The 16,372-nt window shown below is 38.3% G+C and overlaps 1 protein-coding gene across 1 annotated transcript in view; it reads left to right on the top strand.

Annotated features, from left to right (window-relative positions):
• Positions 1-16,372, top strand: part of ABCA12 (ATP binding cassette subfamily A member 12) — a 188,994-nt gene that overhangs the window by 145,218 nt on the left and 27,404 nt on the right. The window contains exons 33-38 of the mRNA XM_043445962.1: positions 111-258; positions 3,439-3,691; positions 5,132-5,218; positions 6,015-6,102; positions 9,622-9,749; positions 13,713-13,800. Coding sequence (XP_043301897.1) covers positions 111-258; positions 3,439-3,691; positions 5,132-5,218; positions 6,015-6,102; positions 9,622-9,749; positions 13,713-13,800 — 792 coding nt within the window. The remainder of the gene's footprint in view (positions 1-110; positions 259-3,438; positions 3,692-5,131; positions 5,219-6,014; positions 6,103-9,621; positions 9,750-13,712; positions 13,801-16,372) is intronic.

A 16,372-nucleotide genomic window follows, 5' to 3' on the forward strand; every position in this document is an offset into this window, starting at 1 on the left:
CTTTAAAGTCTCAATAAATGTGACAGAAATTTAAAATAAAAATTGAGCTTAAAAGGTAGAAAACACATGCATGTTTTATGCTAATGAAGTGTTCCTGCTTCTCTTCCTAGGTCTTTCTGAACTTGACTAAAGAGTCACAAAAAAGTAATATGAGTCTTGAGCACTTAACACCAAAGAAAATTGGAAGTTCCAGTACCAATGGCATCTCAACGCCTGATGATTTATCTGTGAGCAGCAGCAATTTCACAGACAGAGATGGTAAAATAAATCTAATGTACACATTTTGCTTAATTCCAATGAACAACATAAATGAGAAAATCACAGGACAGATTTTTTTTTAATTCAACTTTACACTTTCTAAATTTAAAAAGACTAAAGAAATATAAGCTTTCTTTTTATATGCAAAATATTTATCAAACCAAATTGAATTCTCTGTTTCAAAAATATTTTGAAGAACATGAACTTCCTTGTTAGGATATGACTTATTCCAACTTGTTGTGTTCAACAAGTTCAATCCTTCTTATAATTGATGGTGTCCAACAGGGCTTCCCAGGTGGCAATAGGGGAATATGCCAATGCAGGAGACATATGAGATGGAGTTTCTATCCCTGTGTCAGGAAGATCTCCTGGAGGAGGGCATGGCAACCCACTCCAGAATTCTTGCCTGGAGAATCCCATGGACAGAGGAGCCTGATGGCCTAAGGTCTATAGGGTTACACTGTGTTGGATACAACTGAAGTGACTTAGCACACAGCAACAATGGACAAAGTTACCTTGTAAGGAACCTCACTCACTGCTATTAGATGTGTTCAAGTAGTGATCTTCCTGACCCAGGGATCAAACCTAGGTCTCCTGCATTGCAAGTAGATTCTTTACTGTCTGAGCTACAAGTGAAGCCCCTTCAAGTAGTAGTAATAGTAATTTTTTTAAGTTGTTTTTGCCCTTTTTTAAAAAAAAGGAGTCATCACTCTTTATGAAACTTCATTGGAAAACATGTCTAACCTTCCCTCATCTCTGAATGATTATATGCTGAGAAAATTCAAGCTCTGAGAAAGTGCTTTTGGGAGAGTCTCTGAATTGATGAGGGCTTCCCTGGTGGCTCAGTGAATAAAAAATCTGCCTTCAATGCAGGAGATGTGGGTTTGATCCCTAGGTTGGGAAGACCCACTGCAGGAGGGCATGGCAACCCACTCCAGTATTCTTGCCTGGAGAATCCCATGGACAGAGGAGCCTGGCAAGCTACAGTCCATGGGTTGCAAAGAGTCAAACAGACTGAAGCATCTGAGCATGCACTGAATTCATGAAGTCAGACTTAACAGTGAAGAATCTGTAATAATATGTTCCCCCCACCCAAATTCCTCACACAATATATGTTTGGAAAATGCTGTTTCTTGTCACAGCTTTGAGGAATTGGGCTCTTTTGAAAATAGCTTTTATCCTGTCTTATACTCTTTCTGACAGTTTATGCCTTTGGAAATACTATTTACTTAAGGAAGCATATAGTAAAACCATATATAAATTATGGAGTAGTCATTTCAATAGTTTGCTTAAATTGGGAAAATCTTTAGGAATAGAACTTATGATTAAACATTTGCTTGACTCTAAAATTCAGAAAATATAATCTCTGGTGTTTGTATAACTCTGGAACTTGGGAGTCTCATTTGTCGTCTGCTAGATTCCTCAGATGTCACCTTTTGGAAATATAATTGTTGAGACTATGGAATTGAGGACTGAGAACGGGGTCATCTGCTTCAGGAAGCAAATGTTATGCATTTGCCTCTGCATTTGTCTCATAATTTGAAACTATTCTTCAGTCAGAATGTTTCCCTCCTTGACATTATCGTTTGGAAAGCACATATTTGCTCCATTTGATACACCTGTAAGTCATCGACATGTAATTTCTCAAGAAACAGAAAAGCATACTAATTAACTTACAATATTTAGCTCCTTCTGCAATTCCCCTTTGCAGAGATATGAGTTCTCATTTAAACTTGTTCACTCTATTTAATTGGAATTCATTTTAAATTAAGCAGCTTTGTATTTTTTCTTATCAGCTAAATGAAGATCATGATTTTTGTGCCGCATAATTTGTGATGGAGGATTAAAAATATCCACAGAGTTGACAAATACTATCATTTTATCACATGTAAAGGAATGCTTTGTGGCAGACCTTCAGAAGAAATGTCATATTTGAAACTATTTTTAGAGGGGACTGCTGAAATTACTTGTTGTATAAGCACTACTGAGACATGCATAATTCTCAGTCACTAAGTTGTGTGACTTGCAACCTTATGGACTATAGCCCACCAGATTCTTCTACCCATGGGATTCTCTAGCCAAGAATACTGGAGTAGGTTGCCATTTCCTTCTCCAGGGGATATTCCCAACCCAGGAATCCAACCTGTGTCTCCCCCGACTCCTGCATTGGCAGGTATATTGTTTACCACTGAGCCGCCTGAGAGGCCCAAGCCACAGTTTACGGCCTCCACCGCTCTGCGGCTCTCTCTCAGAAGCCATGGGAGTGGGGCAGGCTTGTGGGGGAGGAGGGTAGGCATTTTTTCCAATGAGCTCTTTTCTGTTGCTGAAGTGGTAGAAATGGAGTTTTAGAATCAGTCCAGATTTCTAAAAAGAATGCAGCAAATAAGTATTTGAACTGGAATTGTACTTTGGAGGAGAGCATTTTCCTTTTCCTATGTTTAAGGTGACTTCATTGGGCCCCCATAATGAGGGTCATTAGATTTACCATCACTACGTTACCGACAACAGGATTGAGTTATGCTAGGCTGATGTTTTGCTCTCTTGTTAAATTTATTTGAATTAAATCTCTTCAGAGAAGCTACCTCTTGAATATTAGTAGTCAGAAACACATATTGATTCTGCACTGAGACTTTAGGAGACTAGGGACAATATTCACTTATAAAATTCTAGATGTCTCACTTTGACATTAAAATTACTATGTCTATGACAAAGAATATTTTGTGTATAGTCATTTATAATTTTCAAAGAACTTTTACATATGCTCCTTGAGATGGAGAGACTCAGGCCCAGAGCTGATCAGTGGAGAAAGTGAAAGTGTTAGTCATTCAGTTGTGTCCGACTCTGCGATCCCATGGACTGTAGCCCACCAGGCTCCTCTGTTCATGGAATTCTCCAGGCAAGAATACTGGAGTGGATTGCCATTCCCTTCTCCAAGGAATCTTCCTGACCCAGGGATTGAACCCAGGTCTTCTGCGTTGCAAGCAGATTCTTTGCTTTCTGAGCCACCAGGGAAGCCCAATCAATGAAGAGGTGAACCTCAAATCCAAATCTTTAAGATATCAGCCTTTCCTACCGTGTCACATTATACCATTCATCCATAGTCTTTGAAGTTACTTTATTTCTTGGTTTATCAAGATTTCCCATAACTATGGTAAATCTCTGTCTCTTTTTTAAAATCAGACAAAATCCTGACCAGAGGAGAGAGATCGGCTGGTTTTGAACTGTTACTGAAGAAGATTATGGCTATTCTCATCAAGAGGTTTCATCACACCCGCCGGAACTGGAAGGGCTTCATAGCACAGGTTATTCTCCCCATTGTCTTTGTAACAACCGCCATGGGCCTCGGCACGCTGAGGAGTTCCAGCAACAGTTATCCAGAGCTCCAAATCACCCCATCTCTTTATGGTACCTCGGAACAGACAACGTTCTATGCGTAAGTGTCTTCCCTTTAACTGAAACCACATTTTCCTAATGCCTCCAGAGGTGCATTGTGGCTGAATGAATGTCATAAAATGCTGAAGAATAAAGAACTTAGGAGCCACAATACCTGATCCTGCTAAAGGAATAGACAGTTTGATTTATCACAACATGACACTTCCCTCACCAGCAAACAACTGTAGGAGGTTTTTTTTTTTTTTCATTTATTTATTATTAGTTGGAGGCTAATTACTTTACAATATTGTAGTGGGTTTTGCCATACATTGATATGAATCAGCCATGGATTTACATGTGTTCCCCATCCTGAATTCCCCCTCCCACCTCCCTCCCCATCCCATCTCTGGGTCATCCTAGTGCCCCAGCCCTCAGCACCTTGTCTCATGCATCCAACCTGGACTGGCGATCTGTTTCACAATTGATAATATACATGTTTCAATGCTATTCTCTCAGATCATCCCACCCTTGCCTTCTCCCACAGAGTCCAAAAGTCTGTTCTATACATCTGTGACTCTTTTTTTGTCTTGCATATAGGGTTATCGTTACCATCTTTCTAAATTCCGTAGATATGCGTTAGTGTACTGTGTTGGTGTTTTTCTTTCTGGCTTACTTCAATCTGTATAATGGGCTCCAGTTTCATGCACCTCATTAGAACTGATTCAAATGAATTCTTTTTAATGGCTGAGTAATATTCCATTGTGTATATGTACCACAGCTTTCTTATCCATTCGTCTGCCGAGGGACATCTATCTAGGTTGCTTCCATGTCCTGGCTATTATAAACAGTGCTGCAATGAACATTGGGGAACACGTGTCTCTCTTAGTTCTGGTTTCCTCGGTGGGATTGCTGGGTCGTATGGCAGTTCTATTTCCAGTTTTTTAAGGAATCTGCACACTGTTCTCCATAGTGGCTGTACTAGTTTGCATTCCCACCAACAGTGTAAGAGGGTTCCCTTTTCTCCACACCCTCTCCAGCATTTATTGCTTGTAGACTTTTGGATAACAGCCATTCTGACTGGCGTGGAGTTTTTGTATTTGTCTAAAAATAAAGTTAAGGTAGATTTTTATTTTTAATGAATATTTAATCAGGAAAACCAGATTAAGTATGGCTTCTCAATCTGTTGTAATACATGACAAATAACTTTTTATTAAATATAGAATAGCAGTATCAGAATTCTGTATAATATAATGTTATGTATACAGTAGGTGATCACTAAATGCATGTGACAGGAAAATAATAATAATAATAACCCAAAAAGAGACATGTGCTTATTTTTTTGTGTGTGACCTTTTTTCTGAGTCTACATCTCTCTTAGATTTTTAAGAAAATAGTCCTGTACACAGCATGTGTCATTTCTTCAAATTATTCATGAGCATGAGTTTAATATGGAAAACTAGTGAAGGAAACATGAATTTGTTTCTGTCCTTTAATATTATAGAAATTATCACCCAAGCACAAAAGAACTGGTCTCAGCAATGTGGAGCTTCCCTGGCATTGACAACATGTGCTTGAATATCAGTGATCCGTAAGTAGTTCTTTTTTTTTTTTCCAGCATTCCAGTGTGTGTGCACATGCATGCATGTTTGTGCATGTATGTGGCAGAGTGTGGATGGGTGAGTGTGTGTTGTTTGACTGAGGAGGTCAGCACTCTGATTGAAGTCTATCTTTTAAGACTTTGTCAATCTCCTTTAGTTCATTCTGTGGTGATGCTGTACTGAAATAGTAAGAGGTGCTTTATAACTTGAAAAGTTTGTTTGTATACATATTTTCATTAAACAATCACAAGCATCCTGTGAATTGTTAATGTCATTTTTAAGATGAAGAAACTGAGGCTCATGTGAACTAGGATACTTGTCAAAAGAAATCTAGAGAGTAGGTTGTGTAGCTAAAGCCAAGACCCATGTTTTCTGACTCCAGTCCCCAGACTTTTGCACTATATAGTGTTGCTTACTCAAAATGATGTAGTCACTGGACAGCAACAAAAATTCAAACTTCCGAGATATTACATGACACATGCAAACTTGACATTAGTGCATTGTCAGAGGAGAGGATGAAAAGAGCAAAGAAAACAAAGGGATCAAGAAGTCCCATCCTGCCACATTGAGGCAATGAGCTTTGGTCTCAGCACTACCTAATCGTTAAGTACTCTCCCTCAATCCCCCATAAGATGTCAGAGCACTTGGAAATGGTAGTGCAATGTATATTCAAGTTGTGAAAAATCAGTAAATTGAACTGAATTCAATACCAATACCCACTTACACACTCATACATAAACATGAGAATGTACACACATCTCACTTTAATATCATTCTTACTTGCAGGAGGTGTTTAAACAGTCTGGGAAAATGGAACCACAGTGGAGAACCTATCACTAATTTTGGTGTTTGCTCCTGCTCAGAAAACACTCAGGTGAGATGGAATTCACTTTCAGTGAAGTTAAAAAAAAAATAAAAAGGAATAAATATCAAAGCTTGAAAGATCTTTCTAGGTTACTGAAGAGTGGATAGAATTTCATTTTATAGAAGCTGGTAGCTCAGCGATGTGGATCTGGACCGCTCAGAAACACTGAACTTCAGGCTACTGCTTTAAATCCATCTTAGGACAGACTTCCTGGGGTCGGTGATTCTATGGCAGTCTTTGTGGAAACTGACTAAAAGTGAGTTTGGGGCTCAGTTCAGTCGTAACCAGAAAGCTCTGAGTTTCACACAACAAAATGCCCCCATAACGTAATATTTGAAAGCACAGTGAGACTGCTGTCAGCTGGGAAGTTAGGAGTGTTTAAGTCCAGAACAGAACTCTGTATGCCTCCAAGCAACACCTCCAGGATGCGAGAATAATTCATGTCCTGAAAGAAACATTAAAGATTTTCCAACCAACACCCTGTCTGTATTCTATAGAAACACACTTTTGTTTTCTGTGCTTAGTTACTCAGTCGTGTCCAACTCTTTGCGACCCCATGGACTGCAGCCCACCAGCCTCCTCTGTCCATGGGCATTCTCCAGGCAGGAATACTGGAGTGGGCTGCCATCCCCTCTTCCAGGGGATCTTCCCAACCCAGGGATCAAACCCAGGTCTCCTGCATTGCAGGCAGATTCTTTACTGACTGAGCCACCAGGGAAGCCCTAGGTCTATCAATTCAGTAAACTTTTAAGAAATTAAAGATTGCTGAAGAAAAGAGGTCACTGTTAGTTTCTGAGAGTCACTATGTTATCAACAGTTCCCTATGGGGAGGAATCTAGCAATATTTTCTTCAAAGTGGCATATGATTACATCTTATACTGTCTTGGTACACTATTTTAGAATAAAGATGTTTTCAGTAAATGCAACCATTTTTTGTGGTCTCATGTAAGACAGTTACTAACAATAAAAACTGGAATCCAGCAAGCATCTTTTGAAATCCTTGCATTATAAATATTATTCTTACCCAGTTCTCAAAGTTTTTTCTAATCTCTCATCTAACCTAATTCTCTGTGTGTTTTCTTTAGTTCATAGTAAAAGTCTACTAACTTAGTATTTAAAAATGGAATCTGGATAGGTTTTAATTTTTAAAAAAAGTAGATTAAAATTTTTTCAACTTAATATTCTGCGGATGGGAATCCAAATTTGTGTAAACAACTTTTAAAAGCATTGATAGTATATACTAATGCTGATGATATATATATATCCTATGAACTCACCAATTCCATTCCTATTATATACCCATCAGAAGTGCTAATTCACAGAGAGACATATACTGGGATACTCATAGTAATAATATTTGTAATAGCCTCCCAAATTCCCAGCAACAGTAGAATCAGTTCAATTCAGTTCAGTCATTCAGTCATGTTTGACTGTTTGCGACCCCGTGGACTGCAGCATGCCAGTCCTCCCTGTCCATCACCAACTCCCAGAGTTTACCCAAACTCACGTCCATTGAGTCGGTGATTCCATCCAACCATCTCGTCCTCTGTCGTCCCCTTCTCCTCCTGCCCTCAACCTTTCCCAGCACCAGAGTCTTTTCCAGTGAGTCAGCTCTTTACATCAGGTGGCCAAAGTATTGGAGCTACAGCTTTAGCATCAGCCCTTCCAATGAATGTTCAGAACTGATTTCTTTTAGGACTGACTGGTTTGATCTCCTTGCAGTCCAAGGGACTCTCAAGAGTCTTCTCCGGCACCACAGTTTGAAAGCATCAGTTCTTCAGCGCTCAGCCTTCTTTATGGTCCATCTCTCACATCCATACATGACTATTGGAAAAACCATAGCTTTTGACCATAAGGATCTTTGTCAGCAAGCGATGTCTCCACTTTCGAATATGCTGTCTGTGTTTGTCATAGCTTTTCTTCCAAGGAGCAAGCATCTTTTAATTTCTGCAGTGATTTTGGGGCCCAAGATAATAGTCTGTCACTGTTTCCAATTTTTCCCCATCTATTTGTTGTGAAATGATGGTACTAGATGCCATGACCTTTTTTGTACAGTTTTTCTGTGTGTTCTTGTCACCTCTTTTTAATATCTTCTGCTTCTTTTAGGTTCATATCATTTCTGTCCTTTATTGTGCCCATCTTTGCATGAAATGTTCCCTTGGTATCTCTTATTTTTTTGAAGAGCTCTCTAATCTCTCCCATTCTATTATTTTCCTCTATTTGATCTACAACTACACACATCATATTCTCACAAACAAATGATGAGTGAAAAAAATCCAGATATGAGAGAGTACATATGATACAATTACATTTGTATAAAATACAAAAACAGGCAAAACTCCTGAGCTGGTTACTTTGGGAGTGGTAGGGTTGAAAGGAAGCATGATGAGGGGGGCGCCTAGCATACTAGCTTTGTTTTGTTTTCTGATCCAGTTGCTGGTTCAAGGGTGTTTTCAGCTTATCAAAATTTATCAAACAGTACCCTTATAGCATATATGCTTTTCTGTATGTATAATTCAATAAAAAATTGAAGCTAAAAATTACATTCATACATATCTCTTTTTATGAAACCAGAGGCATTATAGAATGTGATCTTCAAGTTTTTACAACTTGATGCAAGGTAAAATTCAACGTTCTTTTTTTAGAGCAAGCTGTAACTTTATGCTCTTGATCCATGCATGTTTTGCTAGTCTCAGGCCCTGAGACACTATGTGAAAGATGGGAGAAAAAACTGGAAAAGTGCTAGGCTTTTTCCAAACTAACGTTCATGGCAGCGAAGCATGATACTCTCCGATGGAAAGTAGTAGTCAGGAAGTGCAGAAAGCTAAAAACATATAAGTAAGGGGTTTAAACTAAGCTCTAAGGTTGGTTAATAGTAATGGACCCAGGCACTGAATTTTGATGGTAACATAAGATGCCAACAATGGGGAAAACTGGGTGACAGGCATACAGGGACTCTCTGCACTATATTTGCAGCTTGTATATGAATAATCAACATGTATATAAGACATATATATAAATTAGATTTAGATGGGGTAAAACTGAAATCTGACACCTAGGTTTAGTCCCTTAAAACTAATATAACATAAACTTTTTATCTACTGTTGTTCATCCCTGAGAACTTATATCTGTTAATATTATCTTTTCAATTTGGGGCAAATATTTTTTTCTTCCCTGTGAATTACTGAGAGAATTTTGAGTCATCTTAAACTTTAATGTTGTTTTCCAGATATATCAAGCTTGTCAGTACAGTGAAAGAAATATCTAACATTGGTTAACTTGTGTGCTTTTTTGGCTTTAAGCAAGTCTTAAACACAAGTATGTGTTCTATATAAATAATAACTTTGTGTTATTTCTTGGCAAAGGCAAGATGACTTCTTTTTCATAGCTCTTTAGATGCAGAAGACACCCTTATCACACTCTACCAGTTGCACTAATAGGCAAATCATGAGACTGAAGAGTCTTGACATTGTCTATTTAATTTGTACAGCATTGTCCAAATTGAACTTTTTTAATCTTATTTTTCAGGAATGTCCTAAATTTAACTATTCACCACCTCATAGAAGAACTTATTCTTCCCAAGTAATTTATAACCTCACTGGGCACCACTTGGAAAATTATCTTATATCAACTGCTAATGAGTTTTCACAAAAAAGGTAAAAAAAAAAACTGTTTATAAAAAATTTAATTTATAATATCTTGTTTTCTAATTTTAAGTTAACTGTCTTGAATTTGTGACAATAAAATGCAAATTTCTATTGATTATTTATGTGGGTAAATTGTTTTTTCTAAACATCCTTACATATTAAAATTTAAGTAAATTAATTTAATAACTAAATTAAGATTTATTTGAGCACATTGTAAAGCATTGTTTTGGGATTCAAAAATGTATTGTTAAATTTGTACATATTTTTTTCTCGAAGCAAAAGACAAGTTATTGACTGGATTGTACAAACTTGGAGAGTTTTAAGGCAAGACTTTTGGTGGCAGTTGTCCTTAGTTCCAGTTTGAACATCTCAAAACTTGGAGTATGATATCTGCATGTGAATAAAATGTATTCTTGTATAGCAAGTTCACAGGCTTGTTCCTAAGCCACCTGACCATTTGCCATAGATGCAGTGTGGCAGGCTTACATTTCCAACAACATGGATGGACCTGGAAGACACTGTACTAAGTGGAATAATAGAGACAAATACTGCGTGATTTCACTTTTATAGGGAATCCAAAATAGTCAAATGCGTAGAAACAGAAGAGTAGAACAATGGTTATTAGGGTCTGGGGGAAGAGTGAGGTGGGAAAATTTTGGTCAAAGGGTACAAAGTTTCAGTAGAGAAAGGTGAATACATTCTGGATGTCTAAGTACAGCAATTCTAGTTAAGAGTATTGATTGTTACATAAAGTTTGTTAAGTGGGTAGACCTTAAGAATTCTCAGCATATACAAGAAAATGGTAACTATGTGAGATAATGGGTATGTTAATTAGCTTGATTGTGGAGATTATTTCACAACATATACATATAACAAACATTGTTTACCTTAAATATATACACTTTTTATCTGTCAATTATTCTTAATAAAGCTGGGAGAGAAGGTGGCAAGTACACTTGAATATATATTAAATATTTTCAACAAAATGAGGTTTATTATAAACAAACCATTCTAAAGCCTACTTTTTTTTTAAAAAAAGTGACAAATATCCTGTAGTGTTCTTTGCACATCAAAAATATAGCTCTGCAGCATCACATTTAGGAATAGTCACAAGAAAATTATTTTAGTATAACTACTAAAATATTAGTTAGTATTTAGTACTTAACCCATTCTTATTTATTTATTTAACCCATTCTTAATGTGGTCAATATTTAAACTAACCTATCCTTAAAATTTCTATTTGAATTTTTTAAACCTACTTTTTATTTTTAAGAGTCCATGAATTTCCAGTTATGATATGTACTTTAGACTAAAATATGATAAAAGAAATCGATAAAACTGCAAAATATTTGTCAGGCAGTATTTATTTCATACTACAAATGTGTTCCTAGTGGAAAGAAAAAAGTAGGCTCTTAGTTAAAAATTTTAGATTTCAGTTCAGTTCAGTCGCTCAGTCGTGTCCGACTCTTTGCAACCCCATGAACCGCAGCACGCCAGGCCTCCCTGTCCATCACCAACTCCCGGAGTCCACCCAAACCCATGACCATTGAGTCGGTGATGCCATCCAACCAGCTCATCCTCTGTCGTCCTCTTCTCCTCCTGCCCTCAATCTTTCCCAGCATCAGGGTCTTTTCAAATGAGTCAACTCTTCGCATCAGATGGCCAAAGTATTGGAGTTTCAGCTTCAACATCAGTCCTTCCAATGAACACCCAGGACTGATCTCCTTTAGGATGGACTGGTTGGATCTCCTTGCCATCCAAGGGACTCTCAAGAGTCTTCAACACCACAGTTCAAAAGCATCAATTCTTTGGCGTTCAGCTTTCTTCACAGTCCAACTCTCACATCCATACATGACCACTGGAAAAACCATAGCCTTGAATAGACAGACCTTTGTTGGCAAAGTAATTAATGTCTCTGCTTTTTAATATGCTGTCTAGGTTGGTCATAACTTTCCTTCCAAGGAGTAAGTGTCTTTTTATTTCATGGTTGTAATCACCATCTGCAGTGATTTGGGGGCCCCAAAAAATAAAGCCTGTCACTGTTTCCACTGTTTCCCCATCTATCTGCCATGAAGTGATGGGACCAGATGCCATCATCTTAGTTTTCTGAATGTTGAGCTTTAACCCAACTTTTTCACTCTCGTCTTTCAATTTCATCAAGAGGCTTTTTAGTTCCTCTTCACTTTCTGCCATAAGGGTGGTGTCATCTGCATATCTGAGGTTACTGATATTTCTCCTGGCAATCTTGATTCCAGGTTGTGCTTCCTCCAGCCCAGCATTTCTCATGATGTACTCTGCATAGAAGTTAAATAAGCAGGGTGACAATACACAGCCTTGACATACTCCTTTTCCTATTTGGAACCAGTCTGTTATTCCATGTCCAGTTCTAACTGTTGCTTCCTGACCTGCATACAGGTTTCTCAAGAGGCAGGTCAGGTGGTCTGGTATTCCCATCTCTTTCAGAATTTTCCACAGGTTGTTGTGATCCACACAGTCAAAGGCTTTGGCATAGTCCATAAAGCAGAAGTAGATGTTTTTCTGGAACTCTTTTGCTTTTTTGATGATCCATCGGATGTTGGCAATTTGATCTCTGGTTCCTCTGTCTTTTCTAAAACCAGCTTGAACATCTGGAAGTTCCTATTTCACGTATTTCTGAAGCCTGGCTTGGAGAATTTTAAGTATTACTTTACTAGCGTGTGAGATGAGTGCAATTGTGCAGTAGTTTGAGCATTCTTTGGCATTGCCTTTCTTTGGGATTGGAATGAAAACTGACCTTTTCCAGTCCTGTGGCCACTGCTGAGTTTTCCATATTTGCTGGCATATTGAGTGCAGCACTTTCACAGCATCATCTTTTAGGATTTGAAATAGCTCAACTGGAATTCCATCACCTCCACTAGCTTTGTTCATAGTGATGCTTTCTAAGGCCCACTTGACTTCACATACCAGGATGTCTGGCTCTAGGTGAGTGATCACACCATCATGATTATCTGGGTCGTGATGATCTTTTTTGTACAGTTCTTCTGTGTATTCTTGCCACCTCTTCTTAATATCTTCTGCTTCTGTTAGGTCCCTACCATTTCTGTCCTTTATCGAGCCCATCTTTGCATGAAATGTTCCCTTAGTATCTCTAATTTTCTTGAAGAGACCTGTTGTCTTTCCCATTCTATTGTTTTCCTCTTTTTCTTTGCATTGATCGCTGAGGAAGGCTTTCTTATCTCTCCTTGCTATTCTTTGGAACTCTGCATTCAAATGGGTACATCTTTCCTTTTCTCCTTCGCTTTTGGCTTCCCGTCTTTTCACAGCTATTTGTAAGGCCTCCTCAGACAGCCATTTTGCTTTTTTGCATTTCTTTTTCTTGGGGATGGTCTTGATTCCTGTCTCCTGTACAATGTCACAAACCTCCATCCATAGTTCATCAGGCACTCTGTCTATCAGATCTAGTCCCTTAAATCTATTTCTCACTTGCACTGTATAGTCATAAGGGATTTGATTTAGGTCATACCTGAGTGGTCTAGTGGTTTTCTCCACTTTCTTCAATTTCAGCCTGAATTTGGCAATAAGGAGTTCATGATCCGAGCCACAGTCAGCTCCCACTCTTGTTTTTGCTGACTGTATAGAGCTTCTCCATCTTTGGCTGCAAAGAATATAATCAGTCTGATTTCGGAGTTGATCACCTGACGATGTCCATGTGTAGAGTCTTCTCTTGTGTTGTTGGAAGAGGGTGTTTGCGATGACCAGTGTGTTCTCTTGGCAAAACTCTATTAGCGTTTGCCCTGCTTCATTCTGTACTCCAAGGCCAAATTTGCCTGTTACTCCAGGTGTTTCTTGACTTCTTACTTTTGCATTCCAGTCTGCTATAATGAAAAGGACATCTTTTTTGGGTTAAACATTTTAGATTTATTTTTAGTTAAACATTTTAGATTTATTTATGTATATTTTCTCACTAAAACAAATATCAATTTTTCCATGTAGATATGGAGGTTGGAGTTTGGGGCTGCCTTTGACTAAAGATCTTCGTTTTGATATAACGACTATTCCAGCTAATAGAACACTTGCCAAGGTAAATTGTGATCTTTTTTTTGGGATGTCATATAAATGAGAATATGAACTTTAAATGTTCAAGCATTTTCATGAGGTGAAAATAAAACATGGGTCATTTGATTTGAAAAGCATTTGGAATAATGTATACTCCATAATACAGTGGTTCCAGTCTTGTGTATTTAACCTAAAGAAGTGTGTGTATGCTAGTACCCAGTTCAGTTCAGTTCAGTCACTCAGTCGTGTCCGACTCTTTGTGACCCCATGAACTGCAGCACGCCAGGCCTCCCTGTCCATCACCAACTCCCAGAGTTTACTCAAACTCATGTCCATTGAGTTGGTGATGCCATCCAACCATCTTATCCTCTGTCGTCCTCTTCTCCTCTGCCTTCAACCTTCCCCAGCATCAGGGTCTTTTCAAATGAGTCAGCTCTTCTCATTAGGTAGCCAAAGTATTGGAGTTTCAGCTTCAGTTATCAGTCCTTCCCATGAGTATTCAGGACTGAGTCCCTTTAGGATGGACTGGTTGGATTTCCTTGCCGTTCAAGGGACTCTCAAGAGTCTTCTCCAACACCACAGTTCAAAAACATCATTTCTTCAGCAGTCAGCTTTTTTCAGAGTCCAACTGTCACATCCATACATGACTACTGGAAAAACCACAGCCTTGACTAGACGGACCTTTGTTGACAAAGTAATGTCTCTGCTTTTCAATATGCTGTCTAAATTGGTCATAACTTTCCTTCCAAGGAGTAAGTGTCTTTTAATTTCATGGCTGCAGTCACCATCTGCAGTGATTTTGGGACCCCCAAAAATAAAGTCATCCCATGATCTTAGTATCCGGTTACATATACAAAAATGCACATAGTAGCATGTCTCATATTAGCTGAAAATGCAACCCCAAATGTCCATACACAATAGCATAAATAAATAAATTGTTATATACCCATTCAGTAGAACTCTCAGCCATGAAAATAAATGAATTCATTTCCATACAATAAGTAGGCTAACTCTTCCAAGCACTATTAGTAGGCAAAAGCAAAAACAGAAAGGAATACACAACTATAATTGCATTTACTATAAACTTTGAGAGTAAGCAAAACTACCACATCATCTAGAGCTGAGAGAGCACATTATGATTTGAAAGGACACAGACTGTCAAAGAGAAGATGTTCTAGGTGCTGGCAATTTCTGTTTCTCAGCCTGAGTGATGGGTATAGCCCCTTGGTAATATTTTGTCAAAGAGAAGATGTTCTAGATGCTGGCAATTTCTGTTTCTCAGCCTGAGTGATGGATATAGCCCCTTGGTAATATTTTGTTAACTATACCTTGATGTTTTAGGCATTTTTCCGGGTATGTGTCATATACGTTGAGCTTTGCTTCTTGCGTGTTAATCGCTCAGTCGTGTCTGACTTTTTCTGACCCTGTGGACTGTAGCACACCAGTCACCTCTGTCCATGGAATTCTCTAGGCAAGTGGGTAGCCATTCCCTTCTCCAGGGAATCTTCTTTACCCAGAGATCGAACCCAGGTCTCCTATACTGCAGGCAGATTCTTTGCTATCTGAGCCACCAGGCAGTGCTTTTAAAGAACATGGACACTTAACAATTTGATGGATATAAACAATTCTGTTGGTGTTTTTCCTTCTAGACTATATCTATGCTTTGAATTTGAAACAAGCTAGAGTCACAGAATCAGACACATATGATTACCCATACGATCACAAGTAGTCTTTAAATCTTGAATTGGTCGTAACATATTTCCCATTTGTTAGTAAGAGACAGGTACAAACTTGTGGGAAGTGAAGAAACAAATACTCATTTAGTGACTCATAAATGAAGCACTGGTGTCACATTTTATACCAACTACCTATACATCCCCTTAACATCCCTGAGAGATAGGTACTACCGAGTATATTTTAGCTGGCTTTTGTAAGTTCATATAGAACGTAAATAGGACAGCCAGGGACTTGAATGCTCCCCCTTGATTCTTTTCTTCCTCTCTCCACACATAGAGTAAATATTCTTATATAAGGGAGTTCTAACATTAAATAATTTCTCTTTAAATCAGATTTGTAATTTCGAATTACTAACTGCCTTTCTTGATTGGAGGTATACCAATATTTTAAATATGGGCTTCCCTGGTGGCTCAGTGGTAAAGAGTCTGCCTGCCAGTGTCTGCCAGTGCAGGAGACGTGGGTTTGATCCCTGGTTCAAGAAGATCCCCTGGAGAAGGAAATGGCAACCCTGGAAAATTCCACGGACAGAGGAGCCTGGTGGGCTATAGTCCGTGGGGTCAGAGAGAGTTGGACATGACTGAGCGAATAAGCAACAACAATATTTTAAATTGTTAAATATCCCTTTCCTTTTGACATAGAAGATAAAGTAACTCACTTTCTTTTGGGTTATAACTAGGAATAAAAATTTAGTGGAGGTATTTCAAGGTTATCAATCTTGTTGCTAAGGACACAGTGCTTGTATATGTATTAATATTTTATTTCTTTCTACAGCCTGGCCTATATGCCATTTGTTTTTATTATTATTATTATTATTAAGAGACAGATTGCCTTAGTTCTAGTTCCAGAATCACCATAGACCA

The sequence above is a fragment of the Cervus canadensis genome, chromosome 24 (assembly GCF_019320065.1).
Source record: "Cervus canadensis isolate Bull #8, Minnesota chromosome 24, ASM1932006v1, whole genome shotgun sequence".
Taxonomy (NCBI): Eukaryota; Metazoa; Chordata; class Mammalia; order Artiodactyla; family Cervidae; genus Cervus; species Cervus canadensis.